Source organism: Eleutherodactylus coqui, chromosome 4, assembly GCF_035609145.1.
Source record: "Eleutherodactylus coqui strain aEleCoq1 chromosome 4, aEleCoq1.hap1, whole genome shotgun sequence".
NCBI lineage: Eukaryota > Metazoa > Chordata > Amphibia > Anura > Eleutherodactylidae > Eleutherodactylus > Eleutherodactylus coqui.
The window spans coordinates 217,067,724-217,093,495 of NC_089840.1; the positions used below are offsets into that span (position 1 = coordinate 217,067,724).

Below are 25,772 nucleotides of genomic sequence, written 5' to 3' on the forward strand. Positions count from 1 at the left end.
AGTTTTTATTGGTATCTTTTTGGGTGCATATAATATATTGTAAAACTTTTATAATGTTTTTTGAGAGCAGGGAGAGAAAACATCAATTCTGCCATTCTTTTTTAATTCTCATCAAACAGCATAAATGACACAATATATATTTTTTGCGAAACAGTACGATTACAACAATACCGAAAACATAATTTTTTAATGTTTTCCACTTTTGCATAATAAAACCCTTTTTTGGAATTGATGATTATTTTTGCATAATTGCATTCAAAGTCGCATAACTTTTTTATTTTTCCATGGACGGAGCTCTGTGAGAGCTTGTTTTTTGCGTCACAAGCTGTAGTGCTTTATATACCATTTTGGGGTACATATGGCTTTTTTGGAGGTAAAGGCCGCCTGCAGACAGGCGGAAATTCTGCGGCGGGATTTCTGCCGCTGGAAGCCTGCATAGGATTGCGTTAACAAACGCAATCCTATGCAGACGGCCGCAGTTAGGCTTTGTGAAATCTCGCGAGGCAAACAAACCGCAGCATGTTCTATTTCTGCGAGCCCCGCACAGAAACGTCACTCACCCGCTGCTGGCTCCGGTCTGCGCATGCGCCAGCTGCCGGTACATGAAAGATCCGGAGCTGCGGGGCATGGGTGAGTATGCGCTGCTCTCTGCAGGCGCTCGGGTCGGGTCCCGCGGCGAGAATTCTCGCTGCCGGATCTAATCCAGCCGTCTGCAGGCGACCAAAATAAATAAAATAAGCATTTTGCCTCCATTTTTTTTACCATTTTTTGCTGTGCAGGATAATTAGTGTGCTCAAATTGGTGCTCAAACAGGTCATTAAAGACACGAGGATACCACATTTGCGTTTTTTTTTCTATAGAAATAGGGAAAAATGAGCAAGAAAGGGTTTTCTTTCTTTCTGTATTTTTTTACACCATGTCTTTTGTTTTTTACACTGTTTATGTCCCTGAAGGGGACCTCATTCATAACAGCTATGATAGGGCATTGCAGGACTGCTATGGCTTTTCGCTGGTTTTAGCGAACATAGGCAATGGCAAAGCAGGATGCCTGTATCTGGCGTCCTGTTGCCACGACAACCCGACGGTCCTCGCAATTACATTGCGTGGGTCCAGTAATGTCCAGAGGCAGCGCACTCCCTCTGTGAACCCTTTAAACGCAGCGATCTACATAGATTGCAGCATGTAAAGGGTTAACAGCGGGGATCACTGTCCCAATGCACCCCCGCTGTTGCAGGCTATCAGTATAAGCCAGCTCCTGCTGCCAGATGGCGCAGGATTGTTTTAGATCCCGCGAGATCCACATGACGTAAGGTTATGTAATGTTGCCTTAAGTACCACCCTGCCATGACATAACTCTATGTCCTATGGCGGGAAGGGGTTAAAGGTGTTGTACCAGGATATAAAGTTATTCCCCTATCCACAATATATGATTGGTTAGGGTCCTAGTGGTTGGACCCTGACCAATCGCAAAAATGGGGGTCCCAATGGTCTCCACGTGAATGGAGCAAAGGACACACGAGCATGCCACAGCTACGTTTATTTCAATGACAGTGCCTGAAATTGTCGAGTATGAGCGCCAGAGATTGCTGAGCGCTGTCACTGAAGTTAATGGAGCTGCAGCACGCATCACACTCATCCTCACATCCAGCCATGAGGGGTCCATCGGAACACCCATTATTGTAATCGGTGGTCGGATCATAATGTTATTCCCTATCCTGTAGGCAGGGGAATAACTTTATATCTTGGTACAACCCTTCAAGCATCAAGTGAAGAGTCAGCTCTTGGTGTGTTGGAAGCAGGTAAAATGGGCAAGTGTAGGAAACTGAGTAACTTTGGCGAAATAGTAACGACTAGACGACTGGAACAGAGCCCTCCAGAATACCAGGGAGGGCGGTTCCCAAGATGCAATGGTTAGTACCTACCAAAAGCGGTTCGAAGAAGGACAACTGGTGACAGGGTCATGGGCACCATAGGCTCATGTATGCATGTTGAGAGAGACTTTTGTTAAATGTAAATGAGCAAATTAAAGAAGTATAGGGATCATCGCACTGTAAGAGGTCATTAGATACCTCTACACCCTGGACAGTGGATTTCTAAATTACACTTTAGTTTTTTCTTGCTGGCACAACATTACATCTTTCCTCACAATTAAAACACTAATAAAAATGTAACTACAAAACTCATCTTTATTTTAGAAAATAAAAACATTTAGCAAAAATGTAACATTATACACAAGTTTTCACTGTATACAAATCTGAAAACAATCGTCCCTGTTCATTCCCAGTGAAGGTACAATGGTAAACGGCTTTATGGGTCGGGATAGTCACAAATGGTAGAAGACTTCAACGTGTAGCGATTTGTAGACTCATTCTATGGAGCGGCAACGACTGCAGTATAAGATGCTGGTTTTAGAAGAACAACTGAAGACATGGTAGAGGATGTTGAGCCCTGGTAGTACCTTCTCATGCTTGCACATAACAGTTTAATCGTTTAGTATGGTCCGGCTCAGGGGTGGAAGTGGGCTAGGGGTCATCTGCTTCCAACTCTTCCACTAATCCGGCCAACTTCTCCATCCGGGATACTTGTTGATCTGAAAAGATTAGACCTAAACAAATGTTACTGCAATTAGAACAGGATTCTCTCCAGTCTCTCCAGGTTGCTCCATGATGTCGGGTAATCACTGAGAAGGATCATAAGAAATCACTGCTTTTGACAGGAACATAGTCTTATCACAGTGTACATTGACACTTACAAGGTGCTCTCAAGCTGGTGACAGACTGTCTGAGCAGTTAGAAGACTTAGAAGGTTCTTTAGGGATGCTTCTTTACCCAATTAGTGTAGGCACAGGTTAGACTGTTCATATCTGTGCAAGCGTCTTCGGCACACAGCTGACATAGATTCCCGAGCAGCCTGGCGGAAGCCCGGAGGACACCATGCTAGTCAACTGGGTCCTATGGACATCATTCATGTCAGTTAAGCATGGGGTCCAGCACTTCCAATGTTTAGCTCCTATGATGGAGCCAAACAATGGAAATAATAGTGCAAATGTGAATCCAGCCTAGTTTTTGGCTGTGGATGGAGGGTTTATTATACTATCAGGATCAAATATGGCTGGATATTCAGAGGAAGTGGATAGTTTGATTGAGAAAAGAGGTCCATCCAAGTGTAAAATACCCGATTTTTAATTTTGCATAAAATGCCTTTATCAAAAATACAAATAGTGGGTGCCTTACTTGACTTATGGTCAGTAAATTACGGTGTAGCATAAGCAGAGGCAGTGAACGATAGCAAAGTACAACTCAAATGGTGCATTTCCTTGAAAGCCAACAAAATCTTGGAGATTTTCTACAGTATAATTGGCTGTGAAAATCAAGACTTCTAGACCAGCTTTTCTCAACTCCAGTCCTCAGAGACCCCCGACAGGTCATATAGGGGGGTCCCTGAGGACTAGAGTTGAGAAACACTGTTCTAGACCAGTCAACGCTTTGATGGGCTGCGCCAGCTGTCTTGGCAATGCTGATTGGAGGACCGTCTCTGACTGATGCATATCCCAAGATATGGTGCATATTTCAAAATGTTGGTGCAGAAAATGAACATGGCATGGGGTGGAGGGGGAAGGGGAAGGAAATATCATACTGCAAATGTGCTGATAATGTAAGCCTTTAAAAAGCTAAGTTGATATTTCTGTTGCCAAATTTTGTGCCTTCTGAAGTGTCTCTCGTTTTGATTGGAAAAATAGCTCTGCATACAACGCTGTTTTTCTAGTCAGAATTAGTGATGAAGGCTCCAAATGTAGCCCAACCTTTGCAGAAGTCCTTACCACCTCATGACATTAGCACAGTCTAGTCTTATAGTTTTCTTAAATCATAAGTCATAGGAGTACAAAAGTAACCAGTCATTTGTAGTAACTCATACCTCTTGTTATAGTTGTATATCTCAAGATCTGTAAGTTATAGCATTAACCTCTTCAGTGGCACGCCCGGAAATTTTCCAGGACTAGCTGCGCTGCCCATAGTGACATAGCCCAGAAGATTTCCTGGCTATGTTTCACTATAGGACCATGCAGAACACAATGCCATAAGCTGTGGCATTGTGCTCTGCCTGCATAGTCCCACAAAGAACCAGTGCAGGACTTTAAAAAAAGAAGCGGGAAGATATAACCGATCTACCGGCAACTTTCCGATTCTTCCCTGCACTGTTTACATCTGGCCACGGAAACCATCGGTTTTTCAGACGCCGGCTGATGGTCCGCGTGCAGGGAGAGCTGGTGACCAACTGTCAGATGATAGCCGGGCACCAGCTCTTACAGCAGAGAACAAAGAAAACCTCCAATCTCCGCTGTTTAACCCTTTACATACCGCAATCTCTGTGACCGCAGCATGTAAAGTGCTGACAGCTGAGAACGGAGAAAACCTCTGATCTCCGCTGTTTAACCCTTTAACATGTTGTGGTCTGTGCGACTGCAGCATGTAAAGGGCTGACAGAAGCAGAGGGCTCCCTCTGTCACCATTGGACAGCTCTCCCTGCCACGTTGACCATCGGCTCGTCAGAAGCCGGCCAATGGTCTCCATGGCAGGGAGAGCTGGTGATCGGCTGTCAAATGAAAGCCGTGTCACCATCAGAACCCTCGCAATGTGATCAAGCGGTTCTGAAGGGTCTCAGTTGCATCCGGAGGCTTGAATATAGCCTCCGGGTTTGCCAGCTAAATTAGGCTATGGCGCTAAGACTCTGAGCTTCATAGCCTGTCTAATACCCTACTATGCCTCAGCATTCCAGAGTATTAGAAGAATAAAAAAAAGGATTATGCAAGTTCCCTAAAAAAGACAAAAATGTAAAAAAAATGAAAAAGTTAAAAAATTATAAAAAAAACAACAATAAAAATGCCAAAACCCCACCATTCTCCCTTTAGGGCTTATTTAGACGGGCATATATCGGTCAGGTTTTCACGCCCGGCTGATATACGCTGCCCCTTTCTGCAAGGGGAGGAGCTAGTGCATTGAACTCCCGCCCCCTCTCTGCCTCTTGCTACTGTTTGCAATGGAGGGTTGGGTCAGGGGCGGAGCTATGTTCCATCCTGTTATGCCCCCTCCATTGCAAGCAATGGCGAGGGTCAGAGAGGGGACGGGATCTTAGTTCACCAGCTCCCCGTCCCATCTCACCTGTTTCTGGGCTGGTGCACTGAGCTGATTTCTGCAGGAAGCAGACAGCTCCATAATCACTGCAGTGGCAGGGCTCGGTATTGCATCAAATTTTCCATTCATTTCAATGACTGCAATGCCAGGGCTGGCCACCGCACTGAGAAGGAAGCTGTCTGCTTCCTGCAGATTTAAACTTAGTGCATTGGCCCTACAAACAGCTGATCGGTGGGGTTCCTGGTAACGGACTTCCACCAAGCTACTATTGATGATCTATCTTCAGGATAGGTCACCAATAGTTTACAAACTCTTTAATTCACTTCCCTCAGCCATAAAACAGGCATGCATTACTTAATACAGTTTGATAGAAGAGAAATCTGTAGGATGAGTTTCTGTTTGCTGGTGTAGACTGGATTATGGTCATGATTTGCACTCGTTACTTACCATGTTTCACCTGCTTCAGCGCTGATGCGACTTGATAACTGAACACGGATTCACAAAGGAATCCCTCTGAGCCATCTGCAAACAGAAGGATAGAAAAACGCATGAGCAACGTTCTTGACCAGACTGCACTATTGTATGTCCTGCCTACAAGTTGTAGAACATCTACTGACACTGGCCAGGATTCCAATCATTTCCACCTACTTTTACTGACATGTGCATGTTATGGCCCCCCGTGCACGCTTATGGACTACTAGCGCCAAACACATGTCTAGGTTAAATGTCCGTTGATGAAACTGTCCCGCATCTGCAGGCGCGTGTAGTGTGTGTTTGCGATAGAAACATTACATTGTGAGCGTTACCGGCGACCATGACAGATATTAGGGACGACAATCTCTGTACATTGCTGCAGAATATGTTGGAGCTATAGAGGTAACAAGAAAATGAAGACCAGCACAAGTAACCATTTCTCCGCATTCACATGGGCGCTTGCGTATTTCGGTCTGTAAATACGCTGTTGCCTTGCGCTTTGCGGCGTATTGGTATTCTTTTACTTCACATAAATATGCAGCGTATTTCCGCATGTAATAGAAACGTGCGAAATCTTCTTGATTTTGTGGGTAAATACGTAGCGATTACGCAGGTTTCCTGTGTATTTTGTGTGCATTTGCGCATGCACATTGATTTCAATAGGCTTCTACAGTGCGTAATAGACGCTAAGATACCGTGCTTCCTTAAAAAGAAGACCCTGTCTTATATTAACCCCTTAAGGACACGGCCTATTTTGGGCTTAAGGATGCAGCTATTTTTGGCAGGGTTTTATATCCATTTTTCAAAAGCCACTTTTTGTCGCCACGGCCATATAAGGGCTTATTTTTTGCATGGCGAACTATAGTTTTTATCGGTGCCATTTTTTTTTACTCTAAATCATCACTGTTATCTATTGGATAACAGTGATCACGTCCCCGGTGACATCTCTCTGCACATGTTACCCAGGAGCAGAGGGATTTAAAATTTCCCGGGGCACGAGCCCCTCTGCGCAGAAGGATACTTCAGGTCCCAGAAGATTGGGACATCGCGGAGGACCCGAGTGAGTATTTTCACCTCTCCTTATGGATCCGATCCATGAGAGGAGATGGAACAAACTTCTTTCCAACCTTTTAAAACTTTTTCGTGATCGCCGCTTTCCATTGAATAGTGGCAATCACGTGCACAGGGGACCGGTCACCTCGGGCTCCAGTGACATCTCCTGGTTCCCGGCTACCTTCAGGAGTCGGCATCCAGGAGACTTTAAATTTGCCGGGGCTCCTGGCCTTCTGCGCATGCGCATGACGTCATACATCTGGCACACATATGCAGAAGAGCGGTGACGGGTCCCAGAGAACCAATTCCCCGTGGGAGACCACGGACAAGGCGGGTGAGTAATCTCAGCTGCCCTGATGGATCGGATCCATCAGGGCAGCTGAATCTTAATCTTTTTTTAACTATTTATTCATTTAATTGCGATCGGCGCTATACACCGGATCACATTGCCGGGGGGGGGGGGGGGGGCAATAGGGCTTTAATTCTAAGAGGATGCATGTTTTTATGTCCTCCAGGATTAAAGCCCGCTTAGCTAGGACGTAAAAAGGCAATGGGGCCGTCACTAAGAGGTTAAAGTTGAAAGTGTAAATTGTTACAGATGCCCATAATCCCACTGACAGATGATGTCACAGGAAATCAGGTGACCGCTGCAGCCAATGAGAAGCTGCAGTGTCACCATCCATTCTCCTGGCATCGGCGCTCAGACCCTGATAGCCGCGATGCCAGGAGTTCAAGAACATGATGCTGCATTTATCATTGGCTACAGAGGTCATGTGACTTCCTATGCCCCTCCCCCTGAGTCTGCAGCAGGCTGCAGTGCTGAGTCCTGGGGTACGCGTGTATCTCTGTATATTATTTTCACACAGGGCGTCCTACTGAAAAGGGGTTGTCCGGTAACCGGAGAGTCCTTAAACATAGACATATACCTTATATTTACCATCTACAATGCAGTAACAATAAAGCAATATGACCGTTGTTCTCAAACAGCTGAGCGATCTCTCCGAATATAAGTGCGAGATTTACTAAACTGAATAAGGCAAAATTCTGGCTCAATCTTAGGCTGAAGCGGTGCGCCCCCTGTGTACGTATGATGTAACTACACGCTATGCCTCACACTCACTCATCATCACCATAGCATCTGCAGGGTGGTCCACGGAAAAGAAGGACGGCAGCCCACACTGTCTATAAGAAAGTCTATCAATGTTGTCCATAGCAACCAATCACAGCGCAGCTTTCATTTCTTATACTGCTGAGGTAAATGAAAGCTGCGCTGTGATTGGTTGCTATGGCAACAAAGATTTTCTTTTAGACAGCTTTGATGAGAGTGTGGTGCCGGGCTAATATTCCGTGGCCCATCCTGTACAAGAAGCTTCATTAGAATATTGCTTACTGGGAAATATTGTAATTAGATGCGCCAAGAATATAACAAAAGTCTGGAAGCTGCTGAACAGTTCCGCCCGTGGCTACAGAAATATGGCGGAGGGGGCATGCAGAGGGACCTCCATGTTGGTTCACCCCGAGTACTTTGTGGATTAGGAACAGAGGACGCCTTTACATTATAACTATTATTCCTAAGGGCTCGTGTCCTCGGGTGGTCTTTCACCGCCTATTACACATGCGTTGCACGGCCACGTAAAGCGTGCTGAATGGAGCTAATGAGAGTAAATGGACCTTCATTAGTCCTTGCACATGAGCGTATAGACACTGCATGTAGATACCAGCGAGAACTAGATCGCAGCATGCTCTATTCTCCGGCGTACCACGCAGAGTGAGCCGTATATGTTTGTATAAGCAGCGTATGCAAACCTGTCCATACACAATACATTATGTACGGGCGGCGATTCATACGCAACGCAGATACGACACAGCGGGGGATTAAAAAAAAGACAGCCACACTGCGCATGACCGCGGCCGTGAGATACGCAGATATGCGCAGTACACTCGCTGCCCGTACGCGGTATCACAAACACTGGTAAAACGCTGCGAGGGCACCTGTGGACATGAGCCCTAAGGCCGCTGAGTAATTCTCCTGAGCATGGAGATATGTATATAGATTGCAGTCGCCGTCGGGACGGGCTTCCCAATAATACACCATATCCCTGCAGCACATCATATATTCTGTCACACAAGTACCACGTCCGCTGCCGGATATCCATACTAATAGTATACATGCTAAAGTAAGGCCCAATGTCCACAGGCGGATTCGATTTGTGGAACCAGCGCTGGAGAACCGCAAATCAAGCCGTCCATAGGGATGCATGGATGTCCGCAAAGCAATGATAAGCATGCAGATGTGATTTTTCCCACACACCGCATACAGGGCTCAGGCAGGCAGATCAGCCAGAAGGTCAGTTTCTTACTTTGATATCTGATGTTCAAAGCAGCTTTCAAAGATGGCGCCGTTGTGCTGACTTCCCACAATGCCCTGCGCTCTCCCCCCTCTGTGTGCGAGCTCCCAATGACTGGCCTCGCTCAGCTCCCGTCCTGGCCACGCCCATCTCTAGTGAACTCATCTAAGTCTCTTCCTGCCCAGGCCCCGCCCCCTCTAAGTCCCTCCACAGGACAGCATGTTCTGCTGTACAGTGTACTTAGAGGGGGCGGGGTCAGGAGAGACTGTCTATACTCACAGGATAAAATCCTGAACGACGAGAGTTCAGTGTAAACAGCAGCCGTTCAGTACTGAACGTCCGCTGTGCAAAGTGAATGGAGAGGGGCGGGGAGAGAAATCTCCTGCAGCCGCCCCACTGTGAAACAAGGATACCCGCTTGACAGGCACCTCCCCCCCGACCATGACAAGTTATGGTGACAGCCCCCTCCCACCGTGCAACAAGTTATAGCAATAGCCCCTTCCCCCCTGCGACAAGTTATGGTGAGAACACCCCTCCGCCTCTCCCAGTGCGACAAGTTATAGCGACAGCTCCCCTCCTCCCGACAAGTTATGGTGACAGCCCCCCTCCCGTGCGACAAGTTACGGAGACAGTCCTCCCGCGCGACAAGTACACTGACAGCCCCCTTTCCCCCCACATGACAAGTAACACTGACAGCCCCCCTCTTCCCCGCGGCGACAAGTTGTCAGCACCCCAACTCCCGCGGCGACTAGTTGTCAGCACCCGAACCCCCGCGGCGACAAGATGTCAGCACCCAAACCCCGCGGCGACAAGATGTCAGCACCCAAACCCCATGGCGACAAGTTGTCAGCACCCCAACCCCTGCGGCAACTAGTTGTCAGCACCCCAACCCTCGAGGCAACTAGTTGTCAGCATCCCAACCCCCGCGGCGACAAGTTATCAGCACCCCAACCCCCGCGGCGACTGGTTGTCAGCCCTCCAACTCCCGCGGCGACTAGTTGTCAGCACCCCAACCCCCGCGGCAACAAGATGTCAGCACCCAAACCCCCATGGCGATAAGTTTTCAGCACCCCAAACCCCACAGCGACTAGTTGTCAGCATCCCAACCCCCGCGGCAACTAGTTGTCAGCACCCCAACCCCCGCGTCGACAAGTTGTCAGCCTCCCAACTCCCGCGGCGACTAGTTGTCAACACCCCAACCCCCGCGGCAACAAGATGTCAGCACCCAAACCCCCATGGCGATAAGTTGTCAGCACCCCAAACCGACTAGTTGTCAGCATCCCAACCCCCGCGGCAACTAGTTGTCAGCACCCCAACCCCTGTGTCGACAAGTTGTCAGCCCCCCAACTCCCGCGGCGACTAGTTGTCAGCACCCCAACCCCCGCGGCAACAAGATGTCAGCACCCAAACCCCCACGGCGACTAGTTGTCAGCACCCCAACCCCCGAGGCAACTAGTTGTCAGCATCCCAACCCCCGCGGCAACTAGTTGTCAGCACCCCAACCCCCGCGTCGACAAGTTGTCAGCCTCCCAACTCCGGCGGCGACAAGATGTCAGCACCCAAACCCCATGGCGACAAGTTGTCAGCACCCCAACCCCTGCGGCGACTAGTTGTCAGCACCCAAACCCCTGAGGCAACTAGTTGTCAGCACCCCAACCCCCGCGGCGACTAGTTGTCAGCACCCTAACTCCTGCGGCGACTAGTTGTCAGCTTTTAACCCGCGCGGGGACTAGTTGTCACCCCCCAACTCCTGCGTCCACTATTTGTCACCACCCCAACTCCTGTGTCGAAAAGTTGTCAGCACCTGAACCCCCGCGGCGACAAGTTGTCAGCACCCCAACTCTTGCGGCAACTAGTTGTCAGCACCCCAACCCCCGCGTCGACAAGTTGTCAGCACCCTAACCCACACAGCAACTAGTTGTCCGCACCTCAACCATTCAAAATAGTCATGGCTCTCCTCCCTGCACAAACAGGATTACACTGAGATGAGACACATCTGTATAGATAACACAGGACCACTATTCACAATACTCACAGCTCACCTCCTCTCCTCCCTGCACATACAGGATTACAGTGAGAGGTGACACCTATTTGTAGAGAACACAGGACCCACCATTAACAATAGTCACAGCTCACCTCTCCTCTCCTCCCTGCACAGACAGGATTACACTGAGAGGTGGCACCTATATATAGATAACACAGGACCACCATTCACAATAGTCACAGCTCACCTCCTCTCCTCCCTGCACAGACAGGATTATACTGAGAGGTGACACCTATATATAGATAACACAGGACCACCATTCACAATAGTCACAGCTCACCTCTCCTCTCCCTGCACAGACAGGATTATACTGAGAGGTGACACCTATATATAGATAACACAGGACCACCATTCACAATAGTCACAGCTCACCTCTCCTCTCCCTGCACAGACAGGATTACACTGAGAGGTGGCACCTACATATAGATAACACAGGACCACCATTCACAATAGTCACAGCTCACCTCCTCTCCTCCCTGCACAGGCAGGATTATAGTGGGTGGGTTGGTGGCTCGCTGGGCAGGTCGGTGGCAGGGGCAGTTATACAACCCACTCCCCTCCCCCCCTGCAATAAGTTATGGCAGCCCCCTCCCCCACTCCCATGAGAGAAGTTATGACAGCCCCCGCTCCCAGTAGTAATACTTACCCTTCAGCTGATGACCGGTGGACACTCCTGTCCGTCTCTAGTACGGACTGCGCATGCGCGAATAATCTGACGCGTGTTCCTGAGCCGGCAGGCGCTGCTGCGCATGCGCAAAAAAACAGGCGCGAACCCCTGGCCCAAGGACGTGTGTTTACGGCCCGACAAGAGGAGAAGACTGAAGATAGGGAGCACTCCTGTAGGTAAGTATATATCTTCTGTATGGCTGATTTACAAAGCACAAAGTATATTACAAAGTGCTTTGTAATGGCCATACAGAAGTGCATACATACATTTGTCAGGGCCAGACAACGCCATAAAGTGCGGTGGAGCGGAGTGCACATCATAAGCTAGGCCTCCACAAACGGGCAGACACCTGAGGGCAGACGTCGTTGCCGCACGTATGTGATTATTAGGCTAGCAGGGGTACCAGCGTTGCCCCGGATTAAGGGTGGGTTCACACAGGGCGGATTCCCGTCGGAAATCTCGCGGTTTGGCCACAGCAAAAACCGCGAGATTTCCGCCGGGAGAACCGCCGCGGTTTAAGCTGCGGCGGCTTTGAAGCAGCTCGGCGGCATGCTTTTCCGTTGCGGCTGGTGCTCCCATAAAGGGAGAGCGCGGCCGCGGTTTCAACCGGATTTACTGCAGCGGATTAGCCGTCCCGTGTGCACGAGGTTTCTGAGAAATCTCATCCACATGGCTGGCTAATCCCGAGATTAGCGGCCGCGGGCGGATCTGCTGCGGCAAATCCGCCCTGTGTGAACCCAGCCTAAAACTTGAATGAATGCCACATTAACATGGATTGAGATTTTAAAGAAAATCTGGGTTTCCCATAGCAACCAATCACAGCGCAGCTTTTATTTTACCTCAGTAGTATAAGAAATACCAACCAATCACAGCGCAGCTTTTATTTTACCTCAGTAGTATAATATATACCAACCAATCACAGCACAGCTTTTACTTTACGTCAGTAGTATAATACATACCAACCAATCACAGCACAGCTTTTACTTTACGTCAGTAGTATAATACATACCAACCAATCACAGCACAGCTTTTACTTTTCGTCAGTAGTATAATACATACCAACCAATCACAGCACAGCTTTTACTTTACGTCAGTAGTATAATACATACCAACCAATCACAGCACAGCTTTTATTTTACGTCAGTAGTATAATACATACCAACCAATCACAGCACAGCTTTTATTTTACCCTAGCTGTGTAAGAAATGATTTTGACAATTGTATTTCCCATCCATTTTTTGCTCTTCCTGTAATTCGCCTCACAAGGACAAGTCAATCACAGAACATGGCCGTTACTTACTGAGTGAGGAGTGCATATAGACAAGTCAGCTCTAGCGCATCTGATGACCAGAGCATTTGTAATGACCATCAATAAGGCTCAAGGGCAAACACTGAGGCCCAATGTCCCCAACCGAAAGATACACAAAGGGAAACATGGCCGTCCGCAATGAAATAAAGCATGTGGATTTGATTTGCGGACCTTTCGGTCTAGAAACAAGTTGCAGCATGCTCCATTTCAGTGCGGATCCCTCATGGACGACTTCCATTGCAGTCAATGGAAGCAGTCTGACCCGCGGCCCACGCGTATCTAACTGTGCCGCCGGGCAGCGGATCCCGCGGGAAAGCAGGAGACTTGAAAAAAATCCTCCACTGCGCATGTACGGTGGCACGCCAGCCGGCACTGCCGCACACATACGTAGTGAAGAAAATAGAAGACCCGGACGGGTAAGCAGTGTCCTCGGCCACGGACAGAGTGGGAATCCACTGCGGGCTACTGCCACGGAATCCGACCCGCCCGTGGACATGAGACCTTATGGTAGGTGGTGTACATTTTCTCATGGGCACCTATGCGCCGCGCTCACATGTATACAGGCCACAAAACCTTTATATCCTAGCAAAAGATGACAAGACCAGAAACGTACAGAACTGCGCTGACAGCAGATCGCGGCTACATTCCTTTCACTATTTCATAAAAAACACAAATTCCACGCAGATGGAAATATGCTATAGCCCCCCCTTGGCTCATGTGCTGGGATAGCGCTGCCGCCGCACACGGCTGGGGTCAGGGGTTGGCCACGGCAGTCATGTGTGTATATGAAAATGTCACCCCAGCAGCATGTCAACAAAAGCCAGCGAAGAAGCCTGGAGCAGTGGAGAAGACTAACCACTTTACCCCTCATCCGCTCCATCCATGGCAGGGCGGCTGTCTCTGACAGCTGACACCCGCCTGTAACAGCCGCCATCAGCGTTCACATTGATCGCAGCTGTTAATCCTTTAAATCGATCTGACAGCGGCATTTAAATGCCCCAATCGGCATTTAGTGGTCCAAAACAGCCCCCTCGCGATGAGATTGCAAGGTGTGGTTTGGTTGTCATGACACCCTGGGCCTCCTGAAGATTCCCAAGGCTACCATGAAGAGACTGACTGTCAGCATACAGCATAATGCAATACTATGGTACTGCATTACACAGTATGGCCTCATGCCCATGGCCGGGTCCATTTCCACCTGTGAAATATCGCAGCAGAATCAGACCTGGCGTCCCCCAGACACCCTATAGCAGTGATGACGAACCTTTTAGAGACCGAGTGCCCAAACTGAAACCCAAAACCCACTTATTTATCGCCCCAGCGGTAATAGTGACTGCGCACAGCGACCTCAGTGTTCATAGTGACATCCCACAGCGGATTTATTTAGCTTCACAATACATTATATGGTGCATTAAAGAGAACCATAAAAAACTACAATTCGCCCCACAAGAAGCAACAAGCCCTCAGACAGCTGCGTTATCGGAAAAATAAAACGGTTCGGATTTTCTGAATGTGGGGAAGAGAAACGAATCTTATATAAAACCGCCTGCAGGCTTTTCTTGCACCGCACTTTGACCCCTTTGTGTGACCTTGGGTGGATGATTTTGGTGTCATTAGATTTGTGACATCGTCACCACCGCCGTAAAATCATGAAATTAGAGTTTGATGCATTGAGTGACTCTCAGGCCGGGTCAAAGATCTTATGTTAAGTCTAGCGGCGCTGTTGTGCTTCACCCATTGATTATGAGCGCTATAACCAGCGATAAGGTATTGCTGTACAGAAGTCATGCAATGCCTTACCATAGCAATCACTGCTGCTATGGAGCAGGTCCGCTTCAGGGCTTATTCTCGCCTGTCCGATATACGGTGTCCCTTTCTGCAGGTGGAGGAGGTGGGCTGGTCCAGGAGCAGTGCACTGAGCTCCCGCCCCATCTCTGCCCCTCGCCACTATATGCAAGCGGAGGGGGCAGGATGAGGCGGAACTTATCTCTGCCATCCCCACCCTCCTGCCCCTCCCATTGTAAACAGTGGTGAAGGGCGTAGAGGGGGCAGGAGCTCAGTGCACTGCTCCCGGACCGCCTCCTCCCCCTGCAGAAAGGGACACCGTATATTGGGCGGGTGTAAAAACCAGGACAATATACGGACATCTGAATAAGCCCTCAGGGAAATAAACAGTGTAAATAAACTAAAGAAATAATGTAAAGAAATAAAATAAAATACCTTGGTTTTTTACTTGTTTACCGCTATTTGCAAGAAAAAAAATTACTAATTTCAGAAAAACCTCACATATGTGGTATCATTGTGTCGGTAATGAGCACACGAATTATCCTGCGCAGCAAATATCTCCTAAAAAGAGCAATAAAGGCAATCCAAAGAGCCATATGTACCCCGAAATGGTACAAATAAAAACTACAGTTCGTGACGCAAAAAACAAGCCCTGACAAAGCTCTGTCCATGAAAAAATCAAAAACGTTATGTGACTTTGAATGTGATGAAGTGGAAAAACCTAAAAAAAATTATGTTTTTGGCATTGTTGTAAACGTATCGAACCGCAGAAAAAATGAATTGCGTCATTTATACTGTTAGGCCTCATGTCCACGCGCTTAGAATCCGCAGCGTTTCTCCCGCACGCGGATCCGCGCCTCATAGGGATGCATTGCACACCCGCAGGTAGTTAAATACCTTTGGATGTCATTTCCCGCGTCAGGCGCGGATCCGCGTGCGGGAAACAAAATGGACATGCTCCATTTTCGTGCGGGTCTCCCGCGGGGACGGCTCCCGCAGGCTTCTATTGAGGCCTATCGAAGCTGTCCGGATCCGCAGGAGACCCGTACCAGAATTAAACTCACCTGCTCCGGACGATGCGGTTCTTCCCTTCTTCGCGGCCGGATCTTCTTTCTTTGGCCCGGCAGATGTGCCCGGCACGCCGCCGGCGTGTCGAGCACATCCGCCGGGTCGGAGAATGAAGATCCGTCCGCGAAGGAAGGAAGATCCGCATCCTCCGGAGCAGGTGAGTTTATTCTGATTTTTAGGCATCATGTCCGCGAGGCAGGAGGGACCCGCTGCGGGATTCTACATGAAGAATCCGCGGCGGGCCTGATTTTCCCCGTGGACATGAGGCCTTAGATTGTCGCTGTAAAAAAAAAAAAAATTAAAAACAATGGCAGAGTTAATTAATAAAAACTATAGTTGACCACGCAAAACATAAGACCTTATACGACTGTCGACTGGAAAATTAAAAGTTGTGGCTCTTGAAAACTGTAAATGAAAATCCCTCAGAAATCGTTGCGTTCTTAAGCCCAAAATAGGCCATGTCCATAAGGAGTTAACCGCTTAACATCACAGGACCACAGATCGCGGTATGATGTAATGCTATACATTAGATCATACTGTAGGAGCGATCAACGCATCACAAGTTGTTGTCCCCTCTGGGGACTAACAAAAAAGGTAAAATTGCATTTTTACTGATTATTAAATTAAAAAAGCTAATAAAAGTAAAACAAAACCCTTTTGCCATATTTATAATAAAGGGATCTAAATAGTAATACAAAAATACATATTTAGTATCGCAGCGTCCGTAAAAGTCTGATCTATCAGAGTAATGCATTATTTACCCTGCATGGCGAACATCATCAGAACTAGAGATGAGCGAGCCTACTCGGCCAAGCCCCTTTTTTGCCTGAGTACCGCGATTTTCGAGTACTTCCGTACTCGGGCGAAAAAATACGGGGGGCGCCGTGGGTGAGTGGGGGGTTGCAGCGGGGAGTGGGGGGGAGAGGGAGAGAGAGAGGGCTCCCCCCTGTTCCCCGCTGCTACCCCCGCTCCGCCACGCCGCCCCCCCCCCCCCGAATCTTTTCACCCGAGTACAGAAGTACTCGAAAATCGCGGTGCTCGATTGAGTAATTACTCGAAACGAGTAGGTTCGCTCATCTCAGAACATAAAAATAAAGAACACCAGAATTGTGCTTTTTTGGTCACCCCTATATCCAAGAAAAAATGTAATAAAAAATGATCAAAAAGCCGTATGTACGCCAGAATGGTAGCAATGGAAACAATGGGGCGTCCCGCACAAAATGAGATGTCGTACAACTATGTCGAAAAAATGAAAAAGTTATAGTCGTCAGACGATGGAAGCAGGAAATAATTTTTAAAAATTACATATCTTCGAAAAACAAAAAAAAGGAGTACAGCCCAAAAAAAACCTATATAACTTTGGTATTATAAGTATTCGTACTGACCCATAGAATAAAGTGATCAGGTCATTCTTGTTGCAGTCTGTACGCCGTAAAAACAAGACACACCCAAGATGGTGGAATTTAGTTTTTTTCCCATTTCACTCCACTGAGAAGTTTTTCTGTACATTATATAGTACATTATATAGTACCACTGAAAAACACAACTCGGCCCGCAAAATACAAGCCCTCATAGAGCGACGTCGATGAATAAATGAAGGAGTTATGATTTTTTTAAAAGGGGAGAGGAAAAAGCGAAAATGGAAAAACAAGGGCCGTGTCATTAAGGGGTTAAAACACATACCGTATATACCGAGCAAAAAATATATAACCATCACTTGCATCATATATACACTTCTGTACATCCCATATGCCCCCTGTATATACAGATAACGACAGTTATCACACATTTTATATATAATGTGAGCCCTCACTGACCGACTCTGAGGCTGACTTCACACTGCGCTCGTCAACGTGCGATTTCACCGCGGATGCGAGGCGTCTTTTGTATTAAAAACATCTGGCATCACTTCGGAGAAGTAGCGATCCTCCGCCGCGGCTGATCACGGAGTTTCTCCCATTGTTCTCATTGGTGAGACGCCTCATTGCATCGCGTGCATCTAGCACATGGAGCGATGCTGCCGCCGGCCCCACTGACAACAATGGCCGCTGCGATGTGAAGGCGCGCCCAAAGACGGTACGTGTCGCGATTCTTTTCCTGTATCGCTTTGTGGTGCAATGTGGGTAAACAATCGCTCATGCGTATGACCCCGTTCAAAAGAATGGGGATCATATTCACATCCCGCAAGGCACAAGACTCGTGGGAGAATCTTGCCCGTATGAAGCCGGCCTGACTCATCACTAATTCCCTAAGGCCGCTCTCACGCACGCATTAGCACATCATGGCGTTTTACTGCGATTTCGCGCGGCCTTTTCTAAGGCATTCCACTATTTGTCAGCGTTTTTTGAAGCGCCCCACTATGGGTGATGAGGTGCGTTAAAAAGTGCTAAAATGCACGAAAATAGAGCAGACAGCGCTTGAAAATCACAGCGTTAGACATGCTGCGTCCGAGCGCTAGTCGGCAGAACATCACTGAAATCAATGGAGGCGCTGTGCCGCGATTAAGCATCGCAGTAAATAGCGGGCTGTGTGAGAGCGGCCTTACTCCCCATGGAGGACAAACATGACATTTGGCGCAAATGTTCCTTAGATCCTAAGTAGGAAAAGTAACGGGGTCACAACTGGATTATACAATTCTAGCCAAGGAAGCACGCGGTCACCTCCACGCGGTGTTTCCTGGGTAACGTGAAGAACCAGGCAAAGTGGGGAACATACTATAATCCTCGGTTCCTGTTCTCTGTACCAAACTAACTGGGGCGAAGCCGAGTATATCAGCCAGTATATATATATATATATATATACACACAACACCCGTATGCGCATAGCGCTCACACCATACATACAGCACCATCATCCACCGGCCATACACGCCTTCTACACAGGAATATGGGGTCGGACACATATACTCTATCATATATATATATACAGAACAGAGATCAGAAGGCAGCGCCCCAGAGTGGGGGGGGGGGGGGGGATTTATATTTACCAATTTAATAAATATAATATTTTTATCTCACCCTGCGGTAACCGGGTTTCCCTGGGGAGCGCCGGTGGGTCAAAGATCCAGGCCGGCAGGAAGAACCAGATAATCGGGTGGTTGAGGTGATAGATATGCTGGTCGCCGGTCCTTACGACATCACATCATGGAGAGCATCGGAGGGAAATTAGAATATATAAGTATAAACCGGAGAGAGATAGACAATAGCAGAAACTAAATAAAAATCCCCAGCGAGCGGTCCGGACCATGCGGAAGGGGCGGGCCCAGGGGATTATACAACGCTTCTTTAGATGAGGGGTGCACTCGGTGTGAGGCACCCTGTGAAGTAGGTCCGGCACATTTATATGTCTGTTGGAGTCCGTTCACTGCAGCGCTGGGAATATTTATATAGAACACACATATACAAACGTTATACAACATCCAGAGCATCATATACAGACAGTATGCACACAAGGTATAATGTGCATTCACAGCATGCACACGGTGTATTATTTAGGCCGCCTGCAGACGGCTGGGTCGGAGAATTCTGGCAGCAGGATCCGACCCGCGCCCCGGCAGTGAGCAGTGCGGCTCACCTTCTTCCGCGTCTTCTCCTCTCTGTGATGTGCAGGCTGCCACCCAGCGGGCACATGCGCAGAGCGGAGGCGGCGTGCCAGGGGTGACATCTCTGTGTGGGCCTCTGTGAGACCCGCACAGAAATAGAACATGTCATGATTTGTTTACCGCGTGTGATTTCACACGGACAAATCACGGCCGTCTGCATAGGATTGCGTTTTGCAAAGCAATCCTATGCAGGCGGGCACGGGCGGAAATTCTGCGAGAAATCCCGCCGTGGAATTTCCGCCCGTGTGCAGGGGACCATAGTCATATACAATGTATACCAACTATACAGTGTAGTATACAGGCATATCTATATACAGTGTACTACATATAGAATATACACACTATGCCCACAGTGTATTATACTACCATATACACACACTGCACACTGTAGTATACAGCCATATATACACACTATACATACCGGTAGTATACAGCCATATAGACACACTATACATAGCATACAGCCATATACACACACATACATAGTATACAGCATATATACACACACTACACATAGCATACAGCCATATATACATACATACATAGTATACAGCCATATATACACACTATACATAGTATACAGCATATATACACGCACTATACATAGTATACAGGCATATCTATATACAGTGTACTACATATAGAATATACACACTATGCCCACAGTGTATTATACTACCATATATACACACACTGCACACTGTAGTATACAGCCATATATACACACTATACATACCGGTAGTATATAGCCATATACACACACACATACATAGTATACAGCCATATACACACATACAGACTATACAGCCATATATACACACTATACATACCAGTAGTATACAGCCATATACACACACACATACATAGTATACAGCATATATACACACACTATACATACTATACATAGTATACAGCATATATACACACTATACATACCAGTAGTATACAGCCATATACACACACATACATAGTATACAGCATATATACACACACACTATACATACTATACATAGTATACAGCATATTAACACATACATAGTATACAGCAAATATACACACATATGAGCAGACTACATACACCAGACGTGCAGCAGAGTGAAGCTTCTCTCCTTCGGCAGTAGGAGCTCCGAGGCTCCGCAGAGCCGCTCACCATGATGTAATCCTGCGGAGGGCATATTAACTTTTTCTTCCCCAGTTCTGCCTAAACTCAGCAATTCAAGCAACCTTAGGGTTAGGGTTTAGGCTTGGGCTTAGTTGCCGACCCTCCTACGGCCGTGCTGCTGCTTGTTTAACTACCCGGCCACACGTGCACATCTCCAAAGGGGGTGTGTCTCCAACAACCAATCAGGTCGCTGGAATCGCTCACTGCTACTGAACTGCGGCTGAAATCCCAAATATGCCTCCCGGCTACTCTGTGTTGCAGTTCTGCAGGAAGAAGAGACAGGAGTCACGTGAGCTGTCAAACCCCGCTCGAGCTCCGCGGGTCACGTGTCCTCCCGTGCGCACCTGATGTCACAACAGACTGCACACGGCTCAACTGACAGTTGAGAGTCGCGCTCAACCCGTATGGACGACGCGATGGACGCAGCCAAGAAGAGGATCCAGCGCCTGCTGCACGAGGCCTCAGCCTACAGGGACTTGTCATCCGCCCTGGACCTTCGGGACAGCCCTGCTCTGTCAGGTAACTCCCCTGCTGATTACCCTCTGCAGGCCCCTCATCTGCTCGGTGTCGCCCCCACACTCCCGGTGGTCAGCGCTGTGCACACAGTGCCGCTTCCCCCGGAGATGTTAGATTATTTTAACCCTATGAAGAACACTCATTGCATGATGGGAGTGTTCCCTGAGATCAGCCAGGCTTGGCTGGCCATTAGCAGTGACCTCTTCCTGTGGGACTTCCGCACCGGCCGGAATGTCACTCGCTTTGGTGGCCTCAGGGACACAATAGTGTGTGCTGGACTGGTCAGACCTCAAGAAGGTGTCGTCCAGCCACAGACATCCCATCTGCTGATCATTGCCACTCCGGTCACACTTGTTGTATTAGGAGTGAGCTGTCTGCAGCCTGAAGATCCCCATGACAACCCTTCTGGGCAGATCCAGCTGCTAGAAGAGCCCTTGTATTCAGCCGCTGCAGAAGATACCTACGTATCTGTCGCCGGCACACACAATGGGCGCATCTTTCTGTCTGGTACATCCGGCTGCTTGTATGAAGTGGTCTACCGGGCTGAAGCCGGCTGGCTTAGCCCCAAGTGGCAGATTATTAACTGTACGCGGAGCGCGGCCGGCGTGCTGCTTGCCTCCTGGCTTCTAAGCAGCCATGACCCCGTCGTTCAGATCGCTGTGGATGACAGCCGAAACATCTTGTATACCCGCTCTGAGAGCGGCGTACTACAGGTCTATGACTTGGGTCCAGATGGCAGCGGAATAACCAAAAAGGCGTCAGTATTCCAGGACGCCATCGTATCCGCTGCTGTAGGGATCGCCAAGACAACCGACCCGTCACTCTTCAGGCCCATCATTCAGATTGCTGTCATTGAAGATTCAGAATCTGTGAATTGTGACTTGGTGGCTATTACTGGCGCCGGCGTCCGCCTTTACTTTACATCCGCCCCGTCAAAGCGGCCCGCAGCTCAGCCCTGGCGATTGGATTTAGTCCATATTCGCCTACCGCCCGGATTTATAGACTCTGCCACCGTGGACAAGCCATCAAACGTCCATCAAGTGCTTTATAGCGATGGCGTTTTCCTTATGGCAGCTGCTGAAAACGCCGTCTATGACCAACTATGGTGCATCAACCATAACTGCGTCCCATTTCAGAACCAATTAATGGAAACACATGCCGTAAAACATCTGCGGGGTCATTCCTGTGTAATTGCGTCTGTCAAGGACTCTTCCATCCAACAACATATGGTTCCAGCCAAGACGTTTGTTGTGCTCTCCGCACATGGAAGCCATATCTTCTCTCTGGTCAGACCGGTGGAGCAGCTTCAGGATCCTCTCATCGACGCTTATGAAGATGAAGATGAGCAGAAGACTGAACAACTTTTTAAGGTGTATCACCCGGACCAGGCCTGTGCAGCTAGTTTACACCTTGCGTGTTCTACTGCTGCCTCCGATCAGAAGCTGTCTACCTGGGCTACTGAGGTATTTTTCAGATATGGAGGAATAGCGCAGGTGAAGAATAACTCTTCACTTCCCGCACCCAATAACACCAGGGCAAATAACACCATATCTGTTGGGTCACCCTTACCCACATGTAGCCAGATACCAAATAAACGCTTCCAGGGTTCAACTCAACAACATTTTTCTGGAGGACACAATGGGATTTACATCTATTTTACCAGCATTATTCACCTCATCTGGGATAAAGACCTCATAGTCGAAAGAACATGCAAGAATGACAACGGTGACTTCATAAAAATGGATAGTGGCATCTCCGGAGAACTTCTGCAATCAGCTCTACGAGACCTCAGAGACTTACAAGGATTTCTGGAGAGAAATTTTAATTTTGGAACGGGCACCCTCAGAGATCTAAAGTCTAAATATGAGAGCACGATCCCTCGTGGCAACAGAGCGACCACCGGCACAAGGCAGAAGCTGAAGAACAGTTCTGGAAAAGCCTTCAGTTTCCTAAAGCGTGATACCAACACCTGCCATCACCAAGAGGTACATGACGAGTGTCACACTGAGGCCCCGCTAACGGAGAAGACCTCCCTTCAAGGAATTCACCAGTTGGTGAAGAAGACCTGCCAAACCTTAGCGGTGTGGAACCAGTTCTGTGAGCCCCACTTTCACCAGGTAGTGTCTGGGCTTCGCAAGGAGTTGCAGAAGCAGCTGAAAAACATGACCTTTAAAGATCTAGTCATCCGGGGGAAGAAGCTGACCAAGACTCTCATCGCATCATTGATCGACTGCCATATCCGTCACAATGTAAATACGGATGAGGTGATCTCTTACCTGCAGCACATGTGCCCGATATTTTACAGCAGTGAAGATGCCATATTGTCCAAGGCTTATGTACTTATACAACGATCCCTTCAAGTCAACAACAAGTATGATAAAGAACAATTGCTGCGCGCGTCACTGCAGGAGTACCAGAAAGTATGTCACCTTCTTGACTTGGCTAGTGTTTGTGGCAAGTACAGACAGCAGTGTTTTTATGAGGGTGTAGTACAGCTGTGCCTTACATATGCTGGAAACAAGGATCCGCAAGGCCTTGGTTTGCGCTATCTGAAGAACGGTGAGCCCGAAGGCGATGAGTTGGGCTTACAAGCATTTGAAACCAAGATGCACAGCTACAAAATCATCATTGATTTACTGCAAGAGCTGGTCAACCAAAGGAAATCTGCTCCCCGAAGAGTAACCACAAAGCACGGCCCCTCTGGACTTCTTTTTCACCAGATACTGGAATTGCTTCCGCGCTCTGCAGATGAATTCTTCCATATTGTGTTATTCAACTGGCTCATCAAGGTTGATCTCACAGACGTCCTGCTGGAGCTGAAGTCACCTTTTCTGGAGTCTCATTTGGTGCGCATGTCCAACCATGAGGACAACGAAGTGCGCTACATGAATTTATTGTTCTGTTACTACCAGAAGAAGGGAAGTCCCATCAAAGCTGCCAGGGTGATGGCCAAACTAGCGGACTACGAGAGCCCCAACATCTCTCTGAAAGGAAGGATTGAATACTTATCTAGAGCCATCTTGTGTGCCAGAACCACCAATGGCCAGTATGGACGTGCTGAAGATTCAGAACTCATACATGAGCTGGAAGACTTAATGGATGTCGCTAAAGTACAGCTTGAAATCCAGAAAGTGCTACTCAGGAAATACTCCCAACATCCTCCAGCACAGACTTCTGCGGCGCAGCTTGATTCACAGGTAATGGACCTTACAGTTCTGTATGAGAAATTTGCAGACCCATTCCAGCTTTCAGAGTGCAAGCTTGCAATCCTTAGATGTGCTTCTTTTTCTAATGCTTTCTTGGTGCAGCAGATATGGAAGGAAATCATACAAACAGAGTTGAAGGACAGCGTAGAGATGGATGCTGCCGACAGGATGCAACTGCTGAACCTGAAGTTGGTCTCACTGGGCAAGATCTATGCCAGCACTCCCATGTATCTTCCTCTTCAGTTTTTGGCTCAGTACCTGGAACAACAAGTCTGCTCCTTGGATTGGCCGGCAGACTTTGGGTTAAAGACAATATTGGAGATGAATGTGCCGTTTCCCACGTGATTTCAGAATTGGAAATCCCTTCTGGACGGAGGTGAAGAAGCCTTTCCTTCTGCCGCAATGTATTCATGGGCTGCTCCCCGCATATGGAAATGACCATAATATCGTCCAGAGCCTTGACAGACAGCAATTTAACACAACCTGTGTTCCAATGCATCAGATCACACGGGCGTATTTCCAAGCCAATATAGCTCCGGGCGTTTTTACATTGGGCCCAAAAGATAGTCCAAGAACATCGGCCGCTGCATGGGCTCCTATGCTTAGCTCCGCCCCTTCCATTGCACAGTATCAGCGGGGAGGAACAAGAAGTAAGCCTGCAATTGGAAGGGAGGGGAATGGAGAAGTTGAGAAAACATCAATCTATTTTACCACCTTTTCTCAACAACCACTCATTCCACATTCCCCATTGGCTTATCAGTTCCGCCGACATTCTCCATGCTCCACATCTTACTCTACTGCTAGAAATATTGGGCATCTTGTCTTGCTGCATAGATAACATCGATCTGCCGTACCAACTTTCAAAATGTTGATCCAGGGATTATTCTGACTGCCATTATGGAGTCAGGAAGGAATTTTTTCCCCCAATGGGCTAAATTGGCTTCTGCCTCATTGGGGGTTTTTTGCCTTCCTCTGGATTAACAAGATAAGGTGGTACAGCAGAATGATGGTATTCATGCATCAGGACAACATGTGCCACATTTAGAGCAGTAGAGAAAGATTTTAATCATGGGGACTGTGGACTTAAACGACAAGCCGAGGGAAATTGTGTAGAAGTGGAAAAAACATCAATCTATTTTACCACCTTTTGTCCACTTCCACTAATTCCACATTCCCCATTGGCTTATCAGTTCAGCCGCCATGATCCATGCTCCACATCTTACTCTACTGCTTGAAATATTGGGCATCTTGTCCTCCTGCATAGATAACATCAATCTGCTATACCAACTTTCAAAATGTTGATCCAGGGATTATTCTGACTGCCATTATGGAGTCGGGAAGGAATTTTTCCCCCCAATGGGCTAAATTGGCTTCTGCCTCATTGGGGTTTTTTTGCCTTCCTCTGGA

The 25,772-nt window shown here is 48.0% G+C and overlaps 1 protein-coding gene and 1 pseudogene across 3 annotated transcripts; one reads left to right on the forward strand and one right to left on the reverse strand.

Moving 5' to 3' along the window:
- Nucleotides 1–2,168: 2,168 nt before the first annotated feature.
- Nucleotides 2,169–20,961, reverse strand: LOC136626044 (anaphase-promoting complex subunit 16-like). Of its 3 annotated transcripts, none has more exons than XR_010792615.1 (3): nt 18,898–19,399; nt 5,580–5,654; nt 2,169–2,590 (listed from the first exon to the last, which is right to left on the reverse strand). XR_010792615.1 is itself a non-coding variant. In XM_066600753.1 (3 exons), exons 1-3 carry the CDS (start codon nt 20,654–20,656, stop codon nt 2,523–2,525), a joined length of 255 nt encoding a protein of 84 aa, XP_066456850.1. In that variant the 5' UTR covers nt 20,657–20,961; the 3' UTR covers nt 2,169–2,522. The 3 variants fall into 3 exon arrangements, 2 of the variants coding, with proteins under 2 accessions (XP_066456850.1, XP_066456851.1); XM_066600753.1 differs by lacking the exon at nt 18,898–19,399 and adding an exon at nt 20,560–20,961 and having other exon boundaries at nt 2,169–2,605; XM_066600754.1 differs by lacking the exon at nt 18,898–19,399 and adding an exon at nt 20,560–20,956.
- A 31-nt stretch (nt 20,962–20,992) lies between these two features.
- Nucleotides 20,993–25,203, forward strand: LOC136626613 (nuclear pore complex protein Nup155 pseudogene; annotated as a pseudogene).
- Nucleotides 25,204–25,772: the final 569 nt, after the last annotated feature.

What these genes read in the sequence shown, in the direction of transcription:
- LOC136626044 (XM_066600753.1), bottom strand. Translation starts at nt 20,656, where the DNA reads ATGCCCTCCGCAGGATTACATCATGGTGAGCGGCTCTGCGGAGCCTCG. An exon ending in CACTCTGCTGCACGTCTGGT is followed by an intron (nt 5,655 to 20,559) that starts GTATGTAGTCTG and finishes TTCTGTTTGCAG; the next exon opens with ATGGCTCAGAGGGATTCCTT. An exon ending in GCTGAAGCAGGTGAAACATG is followed by an intron (nt 2,606 to 5,579) that starts GTAAGTAACGAG and finishes ACATTTGTTTAG; the next exon opens with GTCTAATCTTTTCAGATCAA.